Source organism: Morone saxatilis, unplaced genomic scaffold, assembly GCF_004916995.1.
Source record: "Morone saxatilis isolate NCDOM2014 unplaced genomic scaffold, NCSU_SB_2.0 Contig5, whole genome shotgun sequence".
Lineage (NCBI taxonomy): Eukaryota > Metazoa > Chordata > Actinopteri > Moronidae > Morone > Morone saxatilis.
Genome location: NW_023340095.1, coordinates 780,462 through 805,468, shown reverse-complemented (window position 1 = coordinate 805,468; position 25,007 = coordinate 780,462). Strand labels below are relative to the sequence as shown.

The window sequence follows — 25,007 nt, the reverse complement described above, 5'->3', positions numbered from 1 at the left end:
AAATAGAAATAAAATAGAATAAAAATATAACTAATATATCAGCATGATGGCTGACTTCTTACCAAACTGGTCCTTTGCGACGACAGTGAGCTCGGTGGGTGGCCCCTCTCCGGACTCATTGAGCGCCTTGACTTTGAAGGAGTACTCCTTGCCTTCAGTCAGCTCGCTGATGGTGTGTGAGGTGTTCTTGCCCTTCATGATCTGCTTCCACTTCTCTTCGCCTTCGCTCTGCTCCAGGATATAAGCGGTAACGTAGCTTCCGCCGTCACTGATAGGCTTCTTCCAGCCCAGGACGATTGAGTCCTTGGTGGTCTTCTGGGCTTTGAAGTCCATCACTGGACCAGGTTGTTCTGAAGGGGGAGGAAAGATGGGTGAAGATTGAGCCTGTGTTTGTGTTTAAACACTCAAAGGCAAGTTCCTTCATCTTAGATCTGAATATAGGAGGCAGATTATTCTGACTTTTGTCTTGGCCACTGATCTAGGTCCTGTTCTTTTCAACTGGATTGTGTTGTTTGTTTTTTGGTGCAGTAGCTACTATTGTATTCATTTAACATTTATAAGTAAAACCTTGAACTTTTATTTAATTTGATTATTCACGTAGTTGTAGACAATAAATAAAGGATTCATTATTTCTTAACCAGAATTTTATTCCTGGCAGTGAGGAGTGGACTTTGATTGAATAAAAATTAACAATATATACAGAAGAGACAGCAAGTAAAATCTTACTTATTGCCTTGGTTGAAGTTAAGTTAAAGTAAGTTTTTTAAATTCAAATGAAAGTACTATAATACTCTAAGATACATTACTCTGCTGAGTAAAAAAATCTATTCTAACTTAGAACAATGACTTGTAGCTACCTGAGGCTCGGACGCTGCCAGCAGTCTCACAGCCCTCTCCGATGCCATAGTTGTTTTCAGCCAGCACTCTGAAGCAGTAAGCCTGTCCACCCTCCAGGTTGGTTATCCTGAATGAGGTTTTGGGGCACTCTGCCGATACACAGGTCCAGGCTTTTCTTTCGGCCAGACGTTTCTCTATGACATAGCTCTTTACTGGACTGCCACCGTCAATCAGTGGGGGCTCCCAGGTGATGCAGGCGTGGCTTTTGGAGGTCTCCTTGACAATTAGGTTCACAGGCGGTCCAGGAGAATCTGAGGGGGAGAAGCAGTATCTCTGGCTTAGAGCTTTTGAACTGAGATATAAATCAGGTCGTTGATGCATATAATGGAAGTAAAAATGTCATTATTTTGAGGAAGATTTTTTTTGTCTGTTTCTCGTGGGTGAACATGTTTAAGGTTTTCAGATTCAGCAATTTTTTTCTAAACTATGTCATGTCTTCATAAATCATTTAATTGAATTTTTCTCATTATGTTTCTTACCAAGGACCTTGACCACAATGGTGTAGCTCTTGGAGCCGCTGCTGTTCTCCAGCGTCAGGACGTATTTGCCAGCGTCATATCTGTTAATGTCCTCGGCCATCAGTAGGGTGTCCCACTCGGACGTCTTGATCAGCAGACCCTGCCTCTCCTTCAGGTTGGCGTCTACCTTTGTCCATGTCACCTTTGGTGCCGGACGTCCTCTCAGTGGGACGTAGAGCCTCATGGTAACGCCAGCACGAAGAACCAAAGCCTTTCTTAGGTCAGCATCCAGCTCAGCTTCAGGAGCGACTGGAGGGTGGACAGAAGATTGCGTTTTAAATACGTAATTGATTACTATAACCAACTTATTAGTTTTGGTTGAGAGCAAGGCTGCGTTAGTTAGCTGGCCCATAAATTAGTTAAATTAGTCATTATTGAGAATAGATGTTATTTAATAAATAATTCACTGAAACATGTTTTAAAATTAAAATGTAAGATTAAACTGATCATCACAACTAGGATTAATAATGATTCATTAATGAAGTGGTCATTTTTACTAAAGCATTACATCTGTACTGAAAATAAATCATTCAGTGATATGAAGGGGAAAATACTTGGTGAGTTAGCGATAATACTAGGGGTTATTTATTAAAATTAAGTGGTATAATAAACAGTAAATGAACACTTGGAGCGTACTTAGGATGTCCTTGGCCATGTGGTTTCCAGGGACCTCGCTGGGCTCGCTGTAGCCAATCTTGTTGACAGCAGTTACTCTGAACTGGTACTCAGTGTTGTCCATCAGGCCTGTCATTAGGAATTTGGTATTCTGGAGCTTCTTTGGGACGTTGCATTTGTTCCAGTCCTCGGCTTCGGCTCGCTTACACTCCACCAGGTAGCCAATGATCTCACAGCCACCATCATAGGCCGGTTTGGTCCAGCTGAGGCTAATGGAGCTTTTGGTGGAGTCCACCACCTTGGGGAAGGCAGGAGGTCCAGGAGGATCTGGAGAATAACAGTGACACATTTGTCATTATTTTTACATAAACAACAGTTTGAAGCTTGTTTTTGTCAAATGTTTTAAATGTGAGTTTTAAAGCTGATACTTACAGACAGGGTCAACAGCCAGTGCAGCACTGGATGCGTCGCTGGGTTTGCCCAGACCGGCTTTGTTCATGGCGATGACTCTGAACTCATACTCAGAGCCCTCGGACAGCTGAGCGGCTTTAAGGGTTCTATCAATAACTGGTCGGCGGTTGACCTTAGCCCAGGTCAGCTCGGTGGCCTCACGTTTCTCCAACATGTATCCCAGGATGGTGGCCTTGCCGTCGTTGGCTGGGGCCTTCCAGCTCACTGTCATAGAGTTCTTAGTAATGTTGGTGATTACGGGCGGCTCGCATGGACCAGGAACATCTGAAGGAAGAGATATAGCCACAATAATCTCCCATCAGTGTTTGAATTTTCATTATTTCATCAACATTCAAACTGTGCTGTCTTGTTAATATCGTATCCCCAGAGACATACTGAGGAAGTTTAAATAGTCAGCAAGACCACAGGTTTTTGTCCCTTTTTTTACTGTACTGTACTCTTTAGACCTCAGTGAACTTACCGTATGGGTTCTTGACCATGACAGAGTTAGTCATGATAGGGTCTCCCACACCATACTGGTTCTCAGCACTGACTCTGAACTCATACTCATGTCCTTCAATGAGTTTCTCCACTGAGCAGTCGGTGACGTGTCCATGGATGTTGGAGGTGACCAGCGCCCAGTTGGCCCTGCTGGTCTCACGCTTCTCTATGATGTAGTTTGTGATCTCAGAGCCACCGTCCGCTATTGGGGGTTCCCATCGCAACTTAACATGGTCAGAAAACACCTTACCAATTTTCACAGAGGCTGGAGGTCCGGGTTTGTCTGTAGGGGAAAACAGTGGGAGTTTAGCTTCCCTCTTATCGGTACACATAAAATGCTTGCATAGAGAAAACACAACAAAAAAATAATATTAAATCTAACTTACCGAGCACCTTGACCTTGATGGTAGCATACTTGCTGCCACTGAGATTCTCAGCGGTGATAGTGTAGTCTCCAGACTCCTTCCTGGTGACAGAGTAGAGCTCCAGCAGGTGGACATGTTTCTTCTGGATCATCTTCATTCCCTCGCGAATGACGAGAGGCGCTCCGTCTCTCTTCCAGCTCACCTTTGGCAGTGGCTTGCCGAACACCTCAGCATCCAGGAAGACATTCTCTCCGGCTTTTACCACGATCAGGTTCTTCATGTTGAGGCCCAGGTCAACACGAGGGGGAACTGAATAGAGAGAGAATTATCATCAATATTTATCTGTAATTTAATTTGTCAGTATAGTTTTTCCTGGCTGTGTGGAGCTGTACCATTTTCTGCAATGACAGCGATGGGGTCGGACAGCTCGGACGGCAGGCTGATGTTTATGGCGGTCTTAGCAATCACTCTAAACTGGTACTGTCGGCCCTCCTCCAGGCCGGTCACCACATAACTCTCCGTCTGTATGCTCATGCAGTTGGCGTTGCAGCGTATCCACTTCTCCTCTGGAAGCTTTGTGTACTCCATGTGGTAGCCAATCAGCTTGCTACCACCATCATGCATGGGACGGCTCCAGACCAATGACACAGAGCTCTTGTTCACATCCATGGGTTCAGGTTTACCTGGTGGGTCTGGATGGAAGCAAAGGGGTGTAGATTCAGTTACATGATACTGTCTGAACAAGGGAAAGGGTTAAGTAAAAAAGGGTGTGACTTTTTCTATTTGAAAGAAACTTCATTATCCCAAGATAAGAAATTATAACTATACTTAAGGATAAAAATTTAATAGAAAACATAAAAATCAGTTAGTATGTTTTTATATAAAGGTGTGTAAGATTTAGTGGTATCAAGTGGTTTTGTTGCAGATTTCAACAACCTCACTCTACCCACCCCTTCCAAGCATGAAGAAGAACAGTGGCCGCGACATGTGAAAAATGCCCATATCTAAAGCCAGTGTTTGGTTTGTCCCTTCTGGGATACTTTAGGAAACATGGCGGACTACACAGAAGGCGACTCGCTTGCTCTAAGGGCTCAATCTAAGTTAACAAAATATAACAATTCATATTTGCAGGTGGTTATGCACTAATGAAATCATAGTCATGAATATTAATATATAGATCCTCCTTTATGTTACAAACTGGACCTTCAGGAAACTTTTTTTTGTGATAAGTGTAATTTGTAATTTTGTTTTCCTATTTCCTATTTTTCTTAAAGTGAGTCTTGGTATTGCGATTCTAATCCAATACAGTTTCAAATTCATCGCATATCTCCTTACAGTCTGCTAGCTTTCTGCACTGTGTGCCGAAAAAGAATGTAGTGTTTGTACACAGCCTTGCCTCTTTAAATGGGTAAAAAATAATGTGATACTAACAATTATTCTAGCCATTCCAGCCAGGATTTGTGTGTCAGGTAACATTAAATGCGTTGCCCATGGGCATTCAGTTTACTTTCTATTTTGCCAAGATATGCTGTTGTTGTTATGTTAGCTATAGTAGCAGAAGAGCTGAATCTCTTTAGCAACTGTTTGCAAACATAGCTAATGTAGCGTTGACACTATATTGCAGTATTTGTCATGATCAGCAGTCAAGGACATTTTCGTACCAACAGCAGTCCTGGCGGTGATGAAGTCGGTCTGCTTGCAAGGTTTGCCCTGTCCAGCCAGGTTGAGTGCCGACACCCTAAAGCTGTACTCCAGGCCCTCCATCAGGCTGGTGCAGGTGTACTGGGTGGCTTTGACCACAGACTCGTTAGCCTTCATCCACAGAAGGCTGTTCCTTTCCTTCTTTTCAATGCAGTATCCAGTGATTGGGGTGCCGCCGTCGCTGCTGGGACGCTCCCATGACAAGATGACGAAGTCCTTGTTGATCTTGTTGATCTGTAGGTTTTTGGGCTCGCTTGGAGGATCTTTGGGGGAAAGCAAAACAGTTGGTATATAGTGTCATAGTTGTAATAGTGGTAACCAGTAATGAAGCTAAAAATATTTTGACTCACCAAATGGATATCTGGCAATCATCTTCTCTGAGTAGATGGGCTCTGAGACACCGAACCTGTTCTCGGCACGGACCCGGAATCCATACTCTTTACCAGTTGTCAATTTGGTCACTCTAAAGCTGGTTTTGGTGCAGGAAGTGGACACAGGGACCCAGTCGCCCTGGCTGACGTCACACTTCTCCACAATATAGTTGGTGATGTTGCTGCCACCATCCTCCTGTGGGGAGTTCCAGAGTAGGGTGCAGGCATCTATGTCGGTTTCAGTGATCTCCAGAGGAGCTTCAGGGGGTCCAGGAAGGTCTGCAGAAACACAGAGGATGAGTCATTAATGATGTTAATCACACACCTAATCAATGATCTGTTATTTATTGTTTACATTTTAAGTATCATCTGTATCTTTTCAGTTTAGAACCAGTGTCTGTTGTTCAAACTGACCCATGACAGTGACTCTGAGGATCTGGTTGATCTTGCCAGTGCTGTTCTCAGCTGACAGGCTGTAGTAGCCGCTGTCCTTTCTTCTCACGTTCTTAATGATAAGCGTGCAGGTGGTCAGTGTCTTAACGACGGACAGGCGATCAGAGGTCAGCACATCCTCGCTTCCCTGCTTCCACTTGCAGAAGGGAGCAGGTTTACCTGCCACAATGGCCTCAACCACCATCTTGGATCCAGCTCTGACTGTCACAATGTCAGGCAAAATGACCTTAGGAGCCACTGGGAGGAAGCAGAAACACAACATGTTACTTCAGAGATTAAAACTTTAAACAAAGATTTAAACTTTTTCCTTTTTCATCAAGGAATAATTTTGTTAAATTATTATTTTAATTAAAAGAGTCTCTACCACTCTGTCACTATAGTCTGAAGTAGATTTTTAGGCTGGTCTACTTACTGAGCTGCTCCTTGACCTCAAACACTCCCTCCGCCTCTCGAGCCAAGCTGACTCCCACTGAGTTCCTGGCTGCCACTCTGAACTTGTACTTCTTTCCTTCCTTCAGACCAACCACCACGATGGTCATGTCTTTGACCACAGAGTAAGGTGTCCACTTGTCCTCGGGCGTACCCTCCTCCTGGTAGTCCACCACATACCCATTGATCTTGGCTCCTCCATCTCTGAGTGGCTTTAGCCAACCCAGTGTGGCGCTGTTCTTGGTGATCTCCAACACTTCCATCTTCTTTGGAGGGTCTGGCTCACCTGAATGCAACACACAGCAGGTGTTAGGAAGAATTTGAAAATGGAAAAAACAACAAAGGTTGACAGGCTAAACCTTTTTCACACAGTCTATGGTGACACTCACTGCAGGGGTCAACAGCCAAGTAGGACTTTGGCGAATCCTGAGGAACTCCAATGCCATACTTGTTGCAGGCCATGACTCTGAAGTAGTACTCGATGCCAGGCGCCATGTTGGTCACCTTGAAGCTAGTCTTCTTCAGGTCCTCTATGCACTTGTTCCAGGTCTTTCTATCCACCTCACGTTTCTCTACAATGTAGTTGAGGATGGGACTACCACCGTCATTCTCCGGTGGCAACCAGGACAGCTGAGCTGTTGTCTTGGTGACATCTGTCGCCTCCAGGCCGCCAACAGGACCAGGAGTATCTGCAGAGGATGAATTTAAAAATCACTTTGATCATACAGTTTCCTAACCAGTAAAATTTGTTGTAATTTTGTTAAAAGCAACTGCTGTAAAACATTACGTTTGTTGTTTCTCACCAAGGACTTTGACACGGACAAACACGGCTTTCTCTCCAGCCGAGTTCGACAGTGTCAGTGAGTATCTCCCAGAATCCTCTCTGGTGCTTTCAGGGATGACCAGGAAGGACATGGTGTCAACCTGGTCCACATGACCTCGGCGGATCACATTGTCCACGCCAAGACGCTTCCAGGTAACCTTGGGGGAGGGCCTTCCTCTGATCACAGCGAAAAGCCTGATTGGACAGCCGGCCCTGACAGCCAGGCCTTTCCTCAGACTGGCATCCAGATCAATCTCTGGAGCCTCTGTTGCCATAGAAACACATTTATGTTGAGATCATTAGAGTGTTGTTAACATTTACCTAGTGTATGTGTATATAATGGATTTATTAAGGCATATCCACGGTTGTCTTTAGTAGCCGTTCATTCTTACCCAGAACCTCCTTGGGGGAGACGGCCTCCTTCAAGTAGGCATGACGTCCCCAGCCCACCTGGTTTTTGGCAGACACCTTAAAGTCATACTCCTGCTTCTCATCCAGCTGGCCAATGGTGAACTCTGTGAGCACCAGTGGACCATGGGTGTCAATTCTCTTCCAGCCCTCTGTGGGCTTCTCAGGGTCTGCCTCGCTCTTCAGTCTCATGTCCAGGCTGTAGCCGATAATGGGGGCACCGCCATCATACACAGGTTTAGACCAGGACAGGGTGATAGAGGTCTTGGTGCTGTCACCCACCTTCAAGCCTGCAGGGGGGCCAGGGGGCTCTGCAGGTAGAGACAGTAAAACTAAGTTTAAAACACCAAAGGCCATCTCTGACATCTTATGCTTCCTATTGATTTCTAATCTGAGAACAAAAAAATGTTGAAGACGTAAACTGAACTATGGCAGTAACTGCAAACTCACCAATGGGATCTTTGGCTGCAACAGGTCTGCAGGGTTTGCTAGGCTCTCCTAGGCCGACCTCATTCTCAGCCTTCACCCTGAACTGGTACTCATGGTTGGGAATCAGGTTGCTGACTTTCATGCGTCTCTCGGAGATGGGGCTCTTTGTGCATGGCACCCAGCGCACTGCCCTCTTCTCTTTCCTCTCCAGGATGTAGCCGGTGATCGATTTTCCACCATCATTCTCAGGAGGAGCCCAGACAACTGTCATCTCATCTTTGCTCACCTAGATCACAACAATATTAACAGTGTGAGTAACAGAGAAACTTTTTACAACTACAATGTACACTGATACTAGGTTGAAAAGCTCTTTGTGAGGTAATTCCAGGACAATCTATAAAACAGATAATCTTTCACTTACCTTAGTGACCTCAGGGGCCTCAGGTGGTCCAGGTTTGTTGAACTGAGTCTTGACAGTAACAGGTTTGCTCTCCATAGCGGGGCCGGTTCCCATCTTGTTCTCAGCCCTCACTCTGAAGATGTACTCGTTGCTTTCCACCAGACGAGTGACGTTGCAATATGGTGTGACCACAGAGCCTGAATATGTCGACCAGACCATCCTCCTGGTCTCGCATTTCTCCAGGATGTAGCTGTCCACCTCGCAACCACCATCATCCTCAGGAGCATCCCAAATCACTCTGCACTTGTCGGCTCCGATGCCGGTAATCCTGAGGTTCCTCACCGGGCCAGGGACATCCAGGACGTTAACGTTGGCATATGCTGTGAAGGTCCCGGCTGGGTTAGTGGCAGTGATGACATACTTTCCAGTGTCAGTGCGTCTGGACTTGGTCAGGAGGAACTTGGAGTAGTCAGGGCCAGTCTCATAGCTTAATCTGGGGTTGTCTCCGACACCTTTATCTTTTATCCATTTAACCTCAGGCTGGGGCTTTCCTCTCAGTGCAGCCTCTATCCTAACAGATTCTCCGGCCTTCACTGTCAAAACTCCGGCCAACTTCAGGTCAATTACAGGCTTCTGGATCTCCTCCTTTACCAGAATATCAGCAAGTTTCACCCAAGCACTCTCACCGCCTTCATTAACAGTCTGCACCCTGGATAACAAATTATTAGAATTATTACTTGAATGTTTTTTGATTGGGCAGACTCGAATAATTTCTGAGCAAGGAAACACAGTACAAATTCAGTAACCTACCTGAAGGTGTATGTCTGGTTCTCTGTGCATTTGTCAGCCAGGAAAAAGGTGTCAGTGAGAGTGGCAGTGTTGAGTTTCTCCCACTCCTCAGCATCTTTGGCTTTGCATTCCAGGTTGTAGGAGATGTTGGGGCTGCCACCATCGTAGTCAGGCTTCCTCCATCTCAGATAGACGTGGTTCTTACCAATGTCAGTGGCTCTGAAGTTCTCAGGCTCACCCGGTTTCTCGATGCAGTCGATGGCCAGCAGAGGGACCTTGGTCTCCACAGATGGTCCTGGTCCCATCTTGTTCTCAGCACAGACACGGAACCGGTACTCATGACCTTCCATCAGCTTAGCCTTGATCTTGCGATTGGTGCAGCTGGAGGAGATCATGGACCACATACTAATGCTGGGCTCACGGCACTCCACAATGTAGTTGGTGATCTCTGATCCACCATTGTCCTTAGGGGCCTCCCAGTTGATCATGCATGAGTCCTTGGTGGCATAGGTCACGTGTAGATTCTGGCAGTGGCTAGGTCTGTCTAGCACATTGACTGTAATGGTGCAGGAGGCCTCACCACCCTCATTTGAAGCCTTTAGGATGTATTTGCCATGGTCAGCTCTTGTTGCCTCCTTGATCTTCAGGTGGACCACAGGGAAGTTCTGAATGATGGTGACACGTTTGCTGTTCTCCAGAACCATCTCTTCCTTTGACCAAAGCACTTCAGGGTCAGGACGGGCTTTGATGTAGCCAATGATGTTGATGTTGTGTCCCACACGCACAGTGACGCGCTCGCGGCAGGTGGCGTCCATCTCAATCTCTGGAGGGATAAGGATATCCTGAGCAGTGATGGACTCTGGGATTTCTCTGATCTCTCCATCTCCGATCATGTTTGTGGCATAAACTCTGAATCTGTAGGTCACGCCCTCCTCCAGACCCTTCACCCTGTAGGCACACTGCTTGATGAAGTCATCGAGGTTAACTTTTTTCCATTCTTCAGTATCGGCTTTCTTCATTTCCACGTTGTAGCCCAGGATGGGGCTGCCTCCATCTTTGTTGGGTTTGGTCCACACAAGGTCAGCGGTGGTCTTGCTGTAATCTTTAACTTTGGGGTTGACAGGGGGGCCGGGGATGGTGATGGGCCTGCAGGGCTTGCAGGGGTCAGAGATGGGAGAGGGGCCGCTGTAACCGGCAATATTCTCAGCAAACACTCTGAACTCGTACTCATTGCCCTCAAACAGACCCAAGACTCTGTACCTCAGGTCCTTGCAGGGTGTCTTGTTGACACGGATCCATTTTCCTCCTTTGTGTCTGCGCTCAATGATGTAGCCGGATATCTGGCTACCACCATCAGAGAGGGGCATGGTCCAGCCAACTGTAACAGCATCCTCTGCAATATCAGAGGTCTGTGGCTTACCAGGCTGGCTGGGTGGCATGAAAGAGTGCTCAGCAACGGTGGGCTTGCTCTCCAGTGGAGCGCCAATGCCCATTTTATTCGCAGCACGAATGCGAACCACATATTCCACTCCCTTCTGCAGGCGGGTGATATTGAGCTGGGTGGCAAGGCTCCCAGAGCTCACACCTCCCCAGGTCTCCTTGCTTGACTCTCTCTTCTCCACAATGTAGTTGGTGACAGGGCTACCACCATCGTCCTTGGGAGGACGCCATTCAATCACCATGGAATCTGGAGTGACCTCCAGGATGTTGGCAGGTCCTATGGGAGCAGCGGGAACGTCCAAGACAGTGACGTTCAAGGCAACTGTCTTGGTTCCAGCTGGGTTGGACACAGTGAGCAGGTAGGTTCCAGAGTGATTCCTGGTGCACTCATTAATGCTCAGCACAGTGGAGAAGTTGTCAGTGTCGATCTTGATGTTGCCCTCGCTGGTGATCTCCTCTCCTTCAATGGTCCATTTGGCAGTGGGAACAGGGATTCCTCTCATGATAGCTGGCAGCCTGATGGTGGTGCCAGCCTTTACGATGATGCCTTCAATCAGCTTAACGTCCACCTCAACAATTGGAGGCACTGTGGACATGCAGACAGAGGAGGTTACCCAGTGCAATTACACGCATCATGTTCAAATAAAATGAAATAATATAATATAATAATTTATCACCAACGTTAAGTGATTTGGCTGGTACCAAATAGCAATTCAAGGCACATTATTTTGCTAATATGGACTATAACAAGAGCTACATCTGCACCAACGTTGATGGTACAGAAAGGATTGGTGATTTTCAATTGAGAATGAAAAAGTGGAAAATTATGTTCTGGGGTGTCACCCTGTATCTCACCCAGTTTTTCCTGGCAGAGGATAGGCACAGTGGTGTCAGGTCTGCTGAGGCCAATGGCATTCTCAGCCTTCACTCTGAAGCGGTATGTCTTTCCTTCCTCCAGGCCAGTCACATGACTCTCAGGGATGCTGACAGTCTTCCATTCGTCCCACTCCCTCTCTCCCTCTTCCTGATACTCCACCAGGAATCCTGTGATCTCACTTCCTCCATTGCGATCTGGCCAGTTCCAGACCAACCACACCTCAGTCTTGTCCACGTCGCTGTGGTGCAGGTCTTTGGGAGGACCAGGAGGGACTGAAGGGACAGAGGAAAAGACATTTAGGTATGAACTGGAGAGATTGAGCATGAACAACATAGACATACACAGACTCCACCTGTCACTTCCACCACCCTGCCACCTAATGCGATTGATGCGTAATACATTTGTTGTATTGCTTTTGTTGGGTGACAAATGCTTTTAAGAAGCAAAGTGCATTGAAAATGCCATAAAAATGCCATAAAAATCTGAAAATACTTTTTCCTATATGGCAAACCCAATTATGTTTGCTGAAACATCCATTTTGTTCTATTGTTGCAACCTCTTGGAAAAACAGAGGTTTATCCTGTGAGAATTTTATTTGTATTTGTTTTCTATGTGTTAAAACACTGACATCTAATTCTCAGTACAACGTAATCGGCTGATTAAGTGATTGCTGTGTTGTTACTCACAGAGTGGGTTCATTGCTTTGATGGCCTTTGGCGTCTCAATGTATTCGCTGCGGCCGTACTGGTTCTCAGCAGCAACTCTAAATGAGTAGGATGTGCCCTCCATCAGGTGCTTCAGCATCATGCTGCGTTTCTTGGATGTGGAGCAGACAGGGACCCACTGAGTGGATGCAGTGTCTTTCTTCTCTACCACAAAGTTTGTGATGCGAGCACCACCGTTGTCCTCTGGGTCCTTCCAGGACAGGTAAGCAGAGTCACTCCTGATGTCAGACACCCGGAGGTGCTGGATGGGACCAGGTTTGTCTGCAGAAAAGGAACGTCACATATCAATCACGGAGCAACTGATCAACACAAATATAGTATTATTGTGATAGTGAATCACGCTCATGTATTCAAGCTAAAAATTCTTACCAAAGACCAGAACGGTGCAGGTGGCAGTCTTGGATCCAGCAGGGTTCTCCACAGTGAGGGTGTAGTCTCCACAGTCACCACGGTTACAGAACCTCATCTCCAGCTTGGTGCCTGCCTGGTTTGTCTCAATGTCTGCCCTTGTGGGTACATCGGCGTCATTCTTCTTCCAGGTGACGGTGGGGAATGGAACACCATTGATGGTGGCCATCAGTGTGATGTGAGTGCCAGCCATGGCCTTCACCTCCCGGGTCATTCCAGCATCCAGAATCAGCTCTGGGGGCTCTGAGGGGGGGACAAGGGTGTAGAAGAACATGAGAGACATTAACAGGTGAATTAGTGGGAATTGCTGATCATTAACAAATCTGATGTAAGGAGTACTTCTTAAAATCAGAGTTCCAGCTGGTTCTGATGACTCACCAAGTCTGTCCATCACTCTGATCGGCTCCTTAAGGTTAGCCGGGTCGGACTCTCCAGCAGCATTGACAGCCATGACTCTGAAGCGGTACAGAGAACCATCATCCAGGTTGATCACTTTAAATTTGGTCTCTTGGCAGGAGTCAGGAGTCTGGTTCACCTGGGGACAGCAGCAGGACAAGAGTGCCATATCACATTTCACTTAAGATTTAGAGAGATTAGGAAGATTTGAGTTAAGTGTTAAGGTCATGGGGTTCTCTGGGCAGCAGATGTAATGTTAACTGAACAACTGCCTCACCTTGCTCCACTCCTCCTCTCCAGCCTTCTGGAACTCCAGTAGATATCCTAAGATCTTTCCTCTGCCAGTGTCAGTGGGAGGCTGCCAGGACAGAGTCACAGATTCCTTGGTAAAGTCGATGGTTCCGAACTTCACTGGTGGACTGGGTTTCACTGTGGCAAAGGAGAGGGAGGAATTCTTGTAGTGAGTTCACACAATAATAGCAATAAAATAAAAATGAAATGTTGTAAAAGCTGAACTTACCAATGGGATCTTTGGCGAAGACGGGTTTGGATGGCGGGCTCGGGTCTCCGGCTCCCACCACGTTCTCAGCGCTGACTCTGAACTCGTACTCACAACCTTGCAGCAGCTCTGTTACCCAGTACTCCACCTTCGGAAAGATTCTCTCTGTGTTGCAGCGAACCCACCTGAAAGCAGAAACATTCTCAGCAAATCTATTATCTATTCATCCATCAGTCCATGTTCTTTCACTAAATCGGGTTGAAGTGACGGCAGGTTAAGCAGGGTATTCCCTCTCTCCAGTCCCTCCCGGTGTTCCCAGGCAAGATGAGATATATAATCCCTGCAGCGAATTCTGTGTCTACCCCGGGATCTCCTCCCAGTTGCATGTGCTTGGAAAACCTCTAAAGCATGACCCTGACCCTTCAAACTACAGGTTTCTAGTGCTGTGTGTGTGTTTGTGTACCTGTTGGCCATGGTCTCCTTCCTCTCCACAATGTAGCCTGTGATTGGTTTTCCTCCGTCGGCAGGAGGCTCCCAGCTGATGAGGGCGGAGTCGTGGTAAACTTCCTTCACTGTGGGCTGTTTAGGAGCGTCGGGCACCTCTGTAATAGAAACCAAACAGTTGCATTTGTCAGACAACTTGCTTGTCATCTTTACTACCTGCTGCTGTTGGTTAAAACTCTTTCAGAATGGACTCTTTGGCAGTTTATGTCTCAGTGTGTTTGTAAGGACTTACTGAAGACGTCTCTAGCCTTGGTCTCTGCAGACAGCAAGGGGTCGCTAATGCCGTAGATGTTCTGAGCCATGATCCTGATGATGTATTCACGACCCTCGATCAGCTTTGGCACCTGAAGAAACAGACATCAGAAGGCAAACATCAGCACTGAGGAGTTACTGAAGAGTTTCTCTCTCTCAATACTCTTTCGGTGGAAATTAAAATGTGTCCATAGAACTGAGTATCAAAACAATCGGAAATAAAAGATCTAAATCACAACTTTCTAATATTGTCGACTGTCTGGTCCAGAAATAGATCAGATAGTTCCTTATTTTAGTTTAAAATTAACTTTAAAGTTGTCTTTAAATTCTTGTACAGTTTCTTGTACCTTTGTAACATCTGTGAATATTGAACTCTTTTGTTAAATGAAAAAAAGGGTTTAATATCAATATTGAAACCCTGACACCGTAATGTATTGTAACATCACTAGTATTGATGCATTATATAAAATCAATCCAATGTCCACTGGATTTTACCAATTTGTATACTTACAAATAACCAGCATCTGGAACATGATCTGTACATATATGTATTGTTATTGAGTCTGTTTGCCAGTTGTTGGTTGCCTAAGTCTCCTTTCTTGCTGGGGAAACCTTCAAAAGTTTTGGTGAATTAAATAGTTTACCTCTGTCCACCCAACAAATTGCCCACATTTTCTCGAGTTAATCTTTTCCTCTGAGCATTTCATTGCTGATCTGCCCACCTTGCAAGAGGTCCTGGTGCAGGACGAGGTGACGGGCATCCACAGGTCTCTGTTGGTGTCTCTTTTCTCGATGATGTAGTTGGAGACAGCGCAGCCTCCGTCATCCAGAGGAGGGTTCCAGGAGATCACCATGTAGTTCCTGTAGACCTCGTTGAAGACCACAGGGCCCTCCGGAGGCTGAGGACGGTCTGACAGGAGGAAGCATTCATACAAGTGACTTTCTATGTTTTTAGACTTTGATTTTCATTTGGTTTTAAAATCTGGATCTGGATATTGGAGTACGGTAATGATATCGCTTTCTGTCCATCAATTGAATTTTGAATTTCAAGTCATATGGAAACCAGTTAATTTCTTTCCCTCTTGAGTTTTTATTTCCCAACTATGTTATCCCTCATATCTTGCTTTATAATCTGAGGATTGAAAGAAATATTGCTGCAGATTTGTCAATGACATTCCTTTCAGCTTTTAGGTGCTGAAGTGCTCAATATATCTTGTTGTACATACGAAATCCTTCAGTGATGACATTAAAACATCCATGAGAAGTCCGTTGCTGTGAGCTTGAGTGGAGCAGCAACTCACCGACCACGGTGATGGTGCAGATTCCTGTGCGAGGTCCGGCGGCGTTCTCCACGCTGACGCAGTAGCGGCCGCTGTGCTCTCTCTTGGCCTTGCTGATGTTGAGGCTGAGGTGGTGGCCGGTGCTGTGGAGGCCGATCTCCTCATCCGCCTTCAGCTCCTCATCATTCTTTGTCCAGGTGATAGCCGGGGTCGGTTTTCCAGTGTAGCGTCCCGACAGTGTGCAGCTGTCTCCTACCTTCACCATCATCTTGTCCCTGAAGTCCAGGTCCAGAGTAGGTGGTTCTGAGGGTCGACAACAATTTGAAATTTTATACATTACTCCTGTTTTATTATGCATATGTGATGTTTTTGATGCATGATATATAAGTGATGACTCACTAGTGTTATTGTTCAGAATTTCAGTCGATAACCTAAGATAAACTAATCTATGTTAAAAAAAGACAACCACATTTTGAAGATGGTTCAAAGATAAAAGAGACATATACTGTATATAGTCACATCTTAAGTTAGCTAATGTTAGAGAGTCAATCAACATAAATTGTTAGCTAGCCAATTACGTCCAATTTTGCTATTAGCTATCAGATGTAATTGCTAGCTAATGATTACTAATTAGCTAGTTTGCTATCATTTTGCTAACATTAGCTAACATCATAAAGCTAAGAGAAAGCTAATCTTCATTTTCCATTGACTGCATGGGTAAAACACAGTATGTTGGTTCAGTAAAACGGGTTTCATCTTTTTATTAAAATAAATTATATTGTTGTCATGTTGTGTCACTCACCGAGCTCGTCCTTGCATTGGACAGGTTTGGTGGCGAAGGACGGTTTGCCCTGTCCCACCTGGTTGATGGCAGAGACTCTGAACTCATGGCTCGAGCCGTCCTTCAGCCCTGTCAGTGTGAACTTCCTGTCCATCAGCTTGTCCTCTGCACCTACTCGTACAAAGGTGTCCCGGCCGATCATGCGGGACTCGAGGACGTACTCGGTCACCTCAGCGCCGCCGTCGTACTTGGGTGGTCTCCAGGTGACGGAGATGGAGTCCTTGGTAACGGCAGTAATAATCAAGTCCTCTGGACGCTCCGGAACAGCTGCAGGAGACACAAGCTCTTTTTAGCTATTTTCTTTTATTCAACTACTGTCGAGGCTGTATTGGCTTCAATAAAATAAAATGTAAAAAAAGTTCCTTGTAGTAAGAAGACTTATAAAATAACGTGAAACAAATACTCTGATAAATCATTATTTTACAGATCCGATTTCAAATAATTCTATAGAAATGATCTGATATTCAAATTTAAGATAATTATTTTAAGGATTCTGTACAGACATTTTCACTGACTGTATATTAATATAGTGTGTGTATGACTTACAGATGGGGTCCTTGATGAGAACCATTTTGTCAGTCTCGATGAAAGGTCCCATTCCGATGATGTTCTCGGCTGCAATCCTGAAGAAGTAGCCCTTGCCGTCGATGAGTCCCTGCACCACGGCGTTGTTCCTTGTCACAGTGTAGGACACTGACGTCCAGCCCATGCGGTCTGACTCCCTCTTCTCGATGATGTAGTTGGTGATGGCAGAGCCACCGTCATCCTCAGGGGAGTACCAGGTCAGCTTACAGGAGTCGTTGGTCAGATTCTCGCCAGCGAAAGGAAGGCCGACTGGTCCGGGGACGTCTGGAGGGAGGAGGAATTGGACAGAAAGTCAGAGACTGGTTAGACAGTTTGAATACATTCATCTATACCTCAGAGGGAAGTTGCATGTCAAGTAAAGCAGCTTGGTGCAATCATTTATACATAGGAAAACAGATTGAAGTTACTTGTTAAGATGTGGTGTTACTGTGGTGCCATCTCCTGGTAATCTTATGTATAAGCTATAATTTATAACTTAACCTCATATAATATTACAATTTAATCTGATCAATTGTATGTGGCTTCTAGCATCATTACTTATCTACTATTAGTTAAAGAAAGTTAATTCCAGACACTCTCTTAACTCTTCAAACTTCTACTTTCTACTTTTATTGTCATTTGAGTTAATTAAACGATTCCAGAAGATTATATCTTTTGTTTGACTTAAATTCCGTGTTCATTTCTTAAAATCCAGCCAATTTTTCCATTGTATACAAATGTTATTTGAAATTATTACCACAACAAAATAATCATCTGTAAACCATTTACTCCTTTTCGTTTACCAGATTACTCGTTTTATTTACTATTAAAGACTCACCCAGGACCTCAACAATGACGGCCTTTTTCCTCTCTCCTCCCTCGTTCTTGGCGCTCAGGGTGTAGATGCCCTGGTGTTGGCGCCTGCAGTTCTTGATGATCAGTGAATTGGAGATGCCCGTTTTCTCTACCACAGCTTCTTTGGGCACGTCAGCGTCGTCGCGGCACCAGTTGATCTGTGGCACGGGTTTGCCGGACACGTAAGCAATGATGCGGATGGTGCCACCGGCGTGGACCACGATCTTCTCCTTCACGGAGGCATCCAGATCCATCTCAGGAGGAACTGGAGGAGAAGGAGGTGACATAACATTGATGTAACTCATTTTGTTAACTGGCTCCAGAAGATTTATATAATTTATTTTAGTCTTGTTCTTTTTGGAATATGGATATTTGTGCTTTTACTTCCCAATATATTGTTTCTGATTTTACCTTTTCATATTAAAATGTATTGTTTTATTACAGTGTATGTATTTTATTCTTACTCTTCTAGCAAAAGAAATCAATACTATATCATCAATTTGATCCTACTTCTTGCAAAATCACATGAATCTGGCCTCAACAGATCAATTGTTCTCTACTGTTATTGTTATTAATTGATGGATCCAGTGCATTACATTACTGCCACACCAAAATAAGAAATCTATCCAAACCTTAAATGTATTTACTGTGTACATTTTTGGTAACTATATATCATTTCTGTCCGTGTCCCCTGGTGTTAGGTCCAGACTTCTTTTCAGATTCTTACTTGTTCTGTCTTTGACCTCGATCAGCTCAGCCACGAATCCTGGTTCTCCCACTCCAGCAACGTTCACAGCTAGGACTCTGAAGCGGTACAGACCGCCTTCCTTAAGACCGGCCACCACGAACTTGGTTCCTCTGATCTCTGTGTCCTTCCCCTGGAGAGAGATGAGAAGAAATAATCAACAACACTCAGGAGCTTTTGCTTTTGTTTGATTTGTTCATTTTTTGGGGGATCCCTAAAAATGGAATAGCTACTTAACTGTAATGCTGAGAAAAGGTGAGAAAACTCTGCACAGTAAAGGAATGAGTGACAGAAAACTGGATGAGACGTTTGGAGCTATTACAGTTTTGCTTTTTTACCTTCTCCCATGTGTCCTCTGCCTCGGGCTCCTTCTCCTCATCAGCGTCACTCAGCAGCAGCCTCCTTTGAGCTTTCTTCTCCTCCTCCTCCTTGTTCACCTCCTTGTACTCCACAATGTAGCCTGTGACCTTTGACCCTCCGTCCAACACAGGAGGGATCCACTCCAGCTCCACTGTCGACTTCGTCCAGTCCGTCACCTTCGGGATGGGTGGCCCAGGAGGCTCTGATCACACACACACGGATAAATGCTGTAAGTTTTCTATCAACATTATCAGAACAGACTTCTAGAAGTCATAATTTGAGATATTTACATGATCATGTTACAAGATCATGTACATTATTGAGCTTGAAGAACCTGCATCTTTGATAATAAAATTAAAGCTGAAATAACGGCGCTGCACTCACTTATTGGGTCTCTGCAGAGTACAGGGTCAGAGGGCAGGCTGGGCAGACCACAGCCTGCAGCGTTGACAGCGATGACTCTGAACTGGTACATAGCGACTTCCAACAGGCCGGTGACGTCCCAGTTGTTGCCGAGTGGCAGCGCTCGGATCGGGTCGCGGTTGACGCGGGCCCAGCGCTTGGAGGTGGTCTCCTTCTTCTCGATGATGTAGCCGGTGATGGAGGAGCCTCCATCGTACTTGGGCTCGTCCCAGTTGACGGTCATCGACTCCAGACAGACGTCTGTCACGGTTGGTTTCTCACACTGACCCGGGACGGCTGCAAGAGGACGGGACAGTCATCAATAATCTGTTTTATTTTGACTGTTTAAAATAACAAATAATAATCTTAATAATAACTTCTAACTAATAAAATATCTATAATCTGACAAGTAAACTTACTGAAGAGGTTTCTGGCTTTCTCAGGCTCGCTGACCAGCGGAGGCCCGACTCCGAACTTGTTCTGGGCCATGACTCTGAACTCGTACTCGTGGTTCTCAGTGAGGCGGTTCACCACGTAGGCGCATTCCTTGGGGTCGTTGGAGACATGGACCCAGGACTTCCTGTTATCCTCGCGCTTCTCAACCACGTAGTTGGTGATCTTAGATCCACCATCGTCTGTGGGAGGGTTCCAGGCCAGGCCAATCCTGTCCGCAAACACCTCAGTGAACTTGAGGGGTGCGACAGGAGGGCCGGGAGGTCCTGCAGGGGGAGGGAGGGAGAGAGGGTGAGTCACATTGGTTTTATTATTAAGCATAAACATTTTGGTCTCTGGCAATATAATGTAATTTAACTGGATATGCAGGACAGAGGTTAGATTTATGCTACACTATTAGGGGTTTGCTTTTAATGTTACAAACGTGACAATATCGACTAATGTTAGCTGGAGATGTTGGAGTGTAAACTTCCTCAAATCCAATAAAAATCAGCGAGGATCCTCCAGGAGTGGGATGTGGTTATTTTTTCACAAACCTATAACTAGCTATTTGGCTAATTACTATAAGTAATGTTCAATTACTTTTGTAGGTGGTAAGCTAGCTACCCAGAAATGTTAACTATTGCAGAGCAGAAAAACACATTTCTGTATCAGTGAACATGTCTTACTACAGTGCCATGTATTGAACAATCATTTTTTGAGGGAGGAGCTAACAAAAACTAATAATTCCAGCAATAAAACCTTATTTAAATGACAACATGTTAAGTGTTTGTGTTCCTCACCTAGCACGCAGAGCTTGATGTCCTTGGTGACGGTACCCAGGCTGTTGCTCGCCGTCAGGCTGTAGAGGGCACTGTCGTTCCTGCTGGCCTGCTGGATTAGCAGCGTGCACTTGTCCTGGGTCACCAGTTTGTTGATGTGCTGGTCATACTGGACGGCAGCCTTCTCCTCAGGTTTGGCCAGGCTGGCTTTCTGCCAGGTGAGTGTGGGGAACGGACAGCCGCTCACCTTCGCCACAATGCTGACATCGCAGCCCTCCTCACCCTCCATGGCCTCACGAAGCTCAATGATGGGGGCACCTGCATGAACAAAGGCCAACAGCTTATAGCTAATATGTTTTAAATTCTTTCTGAAGCTCTCAGTCCCAGATGTTCATGAGCCACTTGTATATCGGAAACATTCAATTTCTGTCCACTGCGATACTAACTTGTGCTTGTACAGTTTGAGCTGAAGAAGATGAAACAGGTTTTTGAGCAGCCTATCACTCACATGTCTGATCCTTGATGACCAGGGGTCCAGCAGTGGCGGAGGGTCGGCTGGGTCCAGCAGCGTTCACAGCTTTTACTCTGAACTCATATTCTCCTCCCTGTAGATCAACGGCAAGACAGTAAGTACAATCAATAATGTCTTAATGATTTATTATTAATGAAGGCAGGAAGTAACAAAGTGAGAGCGGTGGTGATCCTTTGAAGACTGACCTCCTTCAGGTCCTCAACCACAAAGGTGAGTTCCTCCACTTCTCTCTTGTTGCACTGCTTCCAGGTCTCCTTCTCCTTGCCGCTGGTGTCCCAGCTCAAACGCTCGATGATGTAATGCTTCACTGGAGAGCCACCATTGTTTTTGGGAGCCTCCCAGGTCAATGTGACTGTGTTCTTTGTCACCAGGTTGACCTTCACCTTGGTGGGGGGGTCGGGTGGGTCTGAGGAGGAGGCAGAGGAAGATTAGCATGAGGACAATTCCAGTGAGTTTTTGAAAGTTTTTGCTGTATGTATGTAGTTGGAATAGTAGGTCTGTCCTTACAGATGGGGTCTCTGGCCCGGACAGGTTCAGTGGTGACAGTGAATGGGCCGAATCCAAGTCTGTTCTCAGCTCGGACCCTGAACAGGTAGTCCTGACCTTCTAGCAGGCCTGGAACCACGTAGGCTTGGCTGGCACAGGCTGCATTCACCTGATGACAAATCAATCAATCCATAAGTTAATAAATAACAAAAATACTCAATATTTCCTTTAATAGATCACAGATATTTTAAGTTGTAAAGTGTTTGGTTTTGATGAAGGTAGGCTAGCAGTTGTCTTAGCTTTCAGTCTTTGTGCTAAGCTAGGCTTATCACATCCTAGTGGATGGATAACATGAACAAATTGAGACAAATTGAGAAATGGAGTAATGTTTACCTTTGTCCAGGCCTTGTCAGTGATACATTTCTTCTCAATAAAGTAGCTCTTGATTCTCTCTCCTCCGTCGGTGTCGGGGAGTTTCCAGATAAGCCTCATTGTCGCTCGGGTGATGTCAGTAACCCTCAGCTCCTTTGGTGCTCCAGGGACGTCTGCACCCAGGAAAGAATTACAGTCAAAAAGATCCAAAAGCAACAAAACAATGACCCCAACATACCAACATAAGCCACTGTTATTCATTTAGGGAAAAAACTACTCAGGTTTGAATTACAACAATTTAGGGATGTATGCAAGGTCCAGGTCTGTATACAAACAACATAGACATACCAAGGACGTTGACTCTGACATTGACATGTTTCTGTCCGGATTTGTTCTTGGCAGTGATGGTGTAACGTCCAGAGTGGCTCCTCAGACTGACAGGGACTGTCACAATGGATGTGGTGTCAGTGGACTCAACCTGAATACACAAAAAAAGAAAATGAGAAAATAAGACTAAAATCCATACAACATGATCGAAACTGATCTGTATAGAAGATAGTATCCTTTTAAACATATAATTTAAAAATCAAAAGCAGCAGTGTTGTAATTATGTTCTTTCTTTGTATTGGTTGTTTGTTGAAATCCTTTACTAAACATTGCTTCACAAACACATTGTTTTATCACATAAAAGTATAGTGAAAAGGAGATTTTGCTGGAATCATTGTGTTGCTGTGTTGGGTCTCACCTCAGAATCCACAGGTAGCGTGTGCAGTTTGTTCTTCTTGTGGGACTTGGCTTTGCCAGTAAATTCCCAGGTTACTTTGGGAGCAGGGCGGCCCTTAATGGTGGCAGGGATCCTGATTGGATCTCCAGCACGGATGCACAGCAGATCATCTACGACTACGTCAATATTGATGGAAGGTGCAACTATCGAGTAAGAAACATTGGAGGAAACATCAGTAAAGGATAGAAATACCTTCGGACAATGATGAAAGTTACTTTAAAGACTTCAAAGTAGGACATACGCTGGACGTCTTCAATCAGAACCTCGCTAGTGCGGGGGCTGGGGTCGGACTCGCCGATATCGTTCACAGCAATGATCCTGAAGCGGTGGCGTTTCAGCGCACGGAGGTTGGGCACAGTGAACTCAGTGGTGGGGTGCGGTGATTCTGGGTCGTTCACACTCAGCCACTCTGATGTGCCCTCATCCTGGATCTGGATGATGTAGCCCTTGATGGGGCTTCCTCCGTCCCTCTCTGGTGGCTTCCAGGACAGGGTGACACTGTGCTTTGTCTTATCGGCCACCTCAGGAGCAGCAGGCATGCTTGGAGGAGCTGGAGGGGAGAGCAGCAGTTTGTAAAAATAGTGTCCAAGAAAAATCTAATTTATCATCTTTCAAAATACAGAAGAAGAAGGACTTATATAGGACTATGTAGAACTATCAGGAGAAGGCTGTTGCTTTTTACTCACTGATTGGATCGACAGCGAAGGCAGAGTCGGAAGGTCCACTGAATGGTCCAGTTCCTGCAGAGTTGCAGGCAGCAACCCTGAACTCATACTCTGTTCCTTCAAACAGACGAGTCACCTGAGAGACACAAAAAGATGTGGGTATTCAAAAGAGATTCCTAAAGGACTGTGACCTTCTGTTCTGAAGGTCTGTGAGGGATCATCCTAAGGGTCTGTGAGAGATCATTTTAAAGGTCGCGAAGGACCTTCTTCATGGTGTTTGACATACCCTTTTTAAAGGCTATAACGGAATTTACTAAAAGACATTCCCAAAGGTTTCTACAAGACAAGCCTAAAGATCTACGAAGGACCATCGTTTCTAAAGTTCTGCTTGGGTATACCCTGAGGTTCTATGTAGAAGGTTCACAAATTTCAGATCTTACACTACAAAGAAGTTTCTTTAATCAGTGAACTTAGAGCTGTAAACACTTATAATAATTTACATTCAATTTGAAAAATAAATTATGTGCTAACACAGAAACAACCCCATAGCAGCTCACCTGGTACTCCCAGCCTTTCATGCCCCTCTTGGTAACCGGCATTTTGTTGACTCTGGCCCAGTAGTCAGTGCCTTTCTCCCTCTTCTCCAGCCAGTAACCGATAATCATAGAGCCGCCGTTGTCCCTGGGTGGCTGCCAGGTTAGGGTCATGGAGGTCTTAGAGTATTGTGCAATGGTTGGTTTCTCTGGTGGGCCAGGAAGGCCGAATGGATCTGTGATCTGGACTTCTTCTGTTGCGCAGGGGTCAGATTTGCCGTAGCGATTCTCGGCTCTGACCCGGAACAGGTAGGTCTTGTTGGTCTCCAGGTTCCACACCTGAGGGAGGGGGAGGTGGAGTTACCATTAGAGTAAAATAAGGGGTTTTACAGGCCTATGACAATCCTGTTATCATTATCATTATTGTTGTTGTTATGAGGACATACCCCGTATTTCCTCTCAATGATGCTGTTGGTAACCTCCACCCACTGTGGTTCCGGAGGAGCTTCCTGTCCCTCTTCCAGCTCTGGCTCCTCTGTCACCACGTCCTTCCTCTCAACAATGTAGTTGGTAAGTTCGCTGCCACCATTATCCAGTGGTGCGTCCCACTGGAGGTAGCAAGATTCCGCCCTGATGTTAGACACTGTGATATTCCTGGGTGGAAGTGGCCGGTCTGAGGAGAGCAAAATACATTTACTTACAATATTGTAAATACTAATGAGCACATCCTGTCTTTTCTGTCTTTGCTTGAGTCAGTGATATGTTTCAACCTACCTAGAACCATGACAAAGATGGTGTGCTTGGCTGAGCCCATGTTGTTGGAGGCAGACACAGTGTAGCTGCCACGGTCCCTCCTGTTGGCTGTTGGGATGGTCAGTGTGGTCTTGCAGTTCATCCTGCCAGTATCTACTGTCTCTATCAGCAGAGCCTCGGTGGGCGTGTCAATTACTACGTCATCCTTGGTCCACTCCACCTTCGGGATGGGTAGGCCGAGGACATCAGCAGGGATCTCAATGGGCTCACCCTTCTTCACGGTAATGGAGTCGCCCTTGAAGTGCTTCAGCATGTGGACCTCAGGAGACACTGAGAAGGATAGGAACAAATCAGCACAAAGTGGAAAACGC

The 25,007-nt window shown here is 45.6% G+C and overlaps 1 protein-coding gene across 33 annotated transcripts in view; it reads right to left on the bottom strand.

The window, feature by feature from the left end:
* Positions 1-25,007, bottom strand: part of ttn.2 (titin, tandem duplicate 2) — a 212,218-nt gene that overhangs the window by 48,968 nt on the left and 138,243 nt on the right. For all 33 annotated transcript variants that reach the window (XM_035676170.1, XM_035676193.1, XM_035676176.1 and 30 more), the window contains 47 exons: positions 24,658-24,966; positions 24,330-24,556; positions 23,908-24,222; positions 23,372-23,486; positions 22,927-23,235; positions 22,647-22,828; positions 22,250-22,379; positions 21,923-22,074; positions 21,551-21,698; positions 21,229-21,449; positions 21,020-21,116; positions 20,533-20,829; positions 19,717-20,016; positions 19,280-19,594; positions 18,874-19,097; positions 18,518-18,668; positions 17,774-18,055; positions 16,918-17,220; positions 16,333-16,638; positions 15,552-15,833; positions 14,973-15,160; positions 14,231-14,342; positions 13,958-14,096; positions 13,516-13,679; positions 13,273-13,424; positions 12,978-13,134; positions 12,561-12,842; positions 12,153-12,452; positions 11,445-11,738; positions 9,171-11,175; positions 8,382-9,069; positions 7,982-8,246; positions 7,516-7,842; positions 7,104-7,388; positions 6,690-6,989; positions 6,284-6,586; positions 5,833-6,108; positions 5,398-5,697; positions 5,008-5,310; positions 3,739-4,038; positions 3,368-3,655; positions 2,962-3,264; positions 2,463-2,765; positions 2,052-2,357; positions 1,377-1,664; positions 858-1,148; positions 63-350 (listed from right to left, as the gene is read on the bottom strand). In XM_035676170.1, coding sequence (XP_035532063.1) covers positions 63-350; positions 858-1,148; positions 1,377-1,664; positions 2,052-2,357; positions 2,463-2,765; positions 2,962-3,264; positions 3,368-3,655; positions 3,739-4,038; positions 5,008-5,310; positions 5,398-5,697; positions 5,833-6,108; positions 6,284-6,586; positions 6,690-6,989; positions 7,104-7,388; positions 7,516-7,842; positions 7,982-8,246; positions 8,382-9,069; positions 9,171-11,175; positions 11,445-11,738; positions 12,153-12,452; positions 12,561-12,842; positions 12,978-13,134; positions 13,273-13,424; positions 13,516-13,679; positions 13,958-14,096; positions 14,231-14,342; positions 14,973-15,160; positions 15,552-15,833; positions 16,333-16,638; positions 16,918-17,220; positions 17,774-18,055; positions 18,518-18,668; positions 18,874-19,097; positions 19,280-19,594; positions 19,717-20,016; positions 20,533-20,829; positions 21,020-21,116; positions 21,229-21,449; positions 21,551-21,698; positions 21,923-22,074; positions 22,250-22,379; positions 22,647-22,828; positions 22,927-23,235; positions 23,372-23,486; positions 23,908-24,222; positions 24,330-24,556; positions 24,658-24,966 — 13,872 coding nt within the window. The remainder of the gene's footprint in view (positions 1-62; positions 351-857; positions 1,149-1,376; positions 1,665-2,051; positions 2,358-2,462; positions 2,766-2,961; positions 3,265-3,367; positions 3,656-3,738; positions 4,039-5,007; positions 5,311-5,397; positions 5,698-5,832; positions 6,109-6,283; positions 6,587-6,689; positions 6,990-7,103; positions 7,389-7,515; positions 7,843-7,981; positions 8,247-8,381; positions 9,070-9,170; positions 11,176-11,444; positions 11,739-12,152; positions 12,453-12,560; positions 12,843-12,977; positions 13,135-13,272; positions 13,425-13,515; positions 13,680-13,957; positions 14,097-14,230; positions 14,343-14,972; positions 15,161-15,551; positions 15,834-16,332; positions 16,639-16,917; positions 17,221-17,773; positions 18,056-18,517; positions 18,669-18,873; positions 19,098-19,279; positions 19,595-19,716; positions 20,017-20,532; positions 20,830-21,019; positions 21,117-21,228; positions 21,450-21,550; positions 21,699-21,922; positions 22,075-22,249; positions 22,380-22,646; positions 22,829-22,926; positions 23,236-23,371; positions 23,487-23,907; positions 24,223-24,329; positions 24,557-24,657; positions 24,967-25,007) is intronic.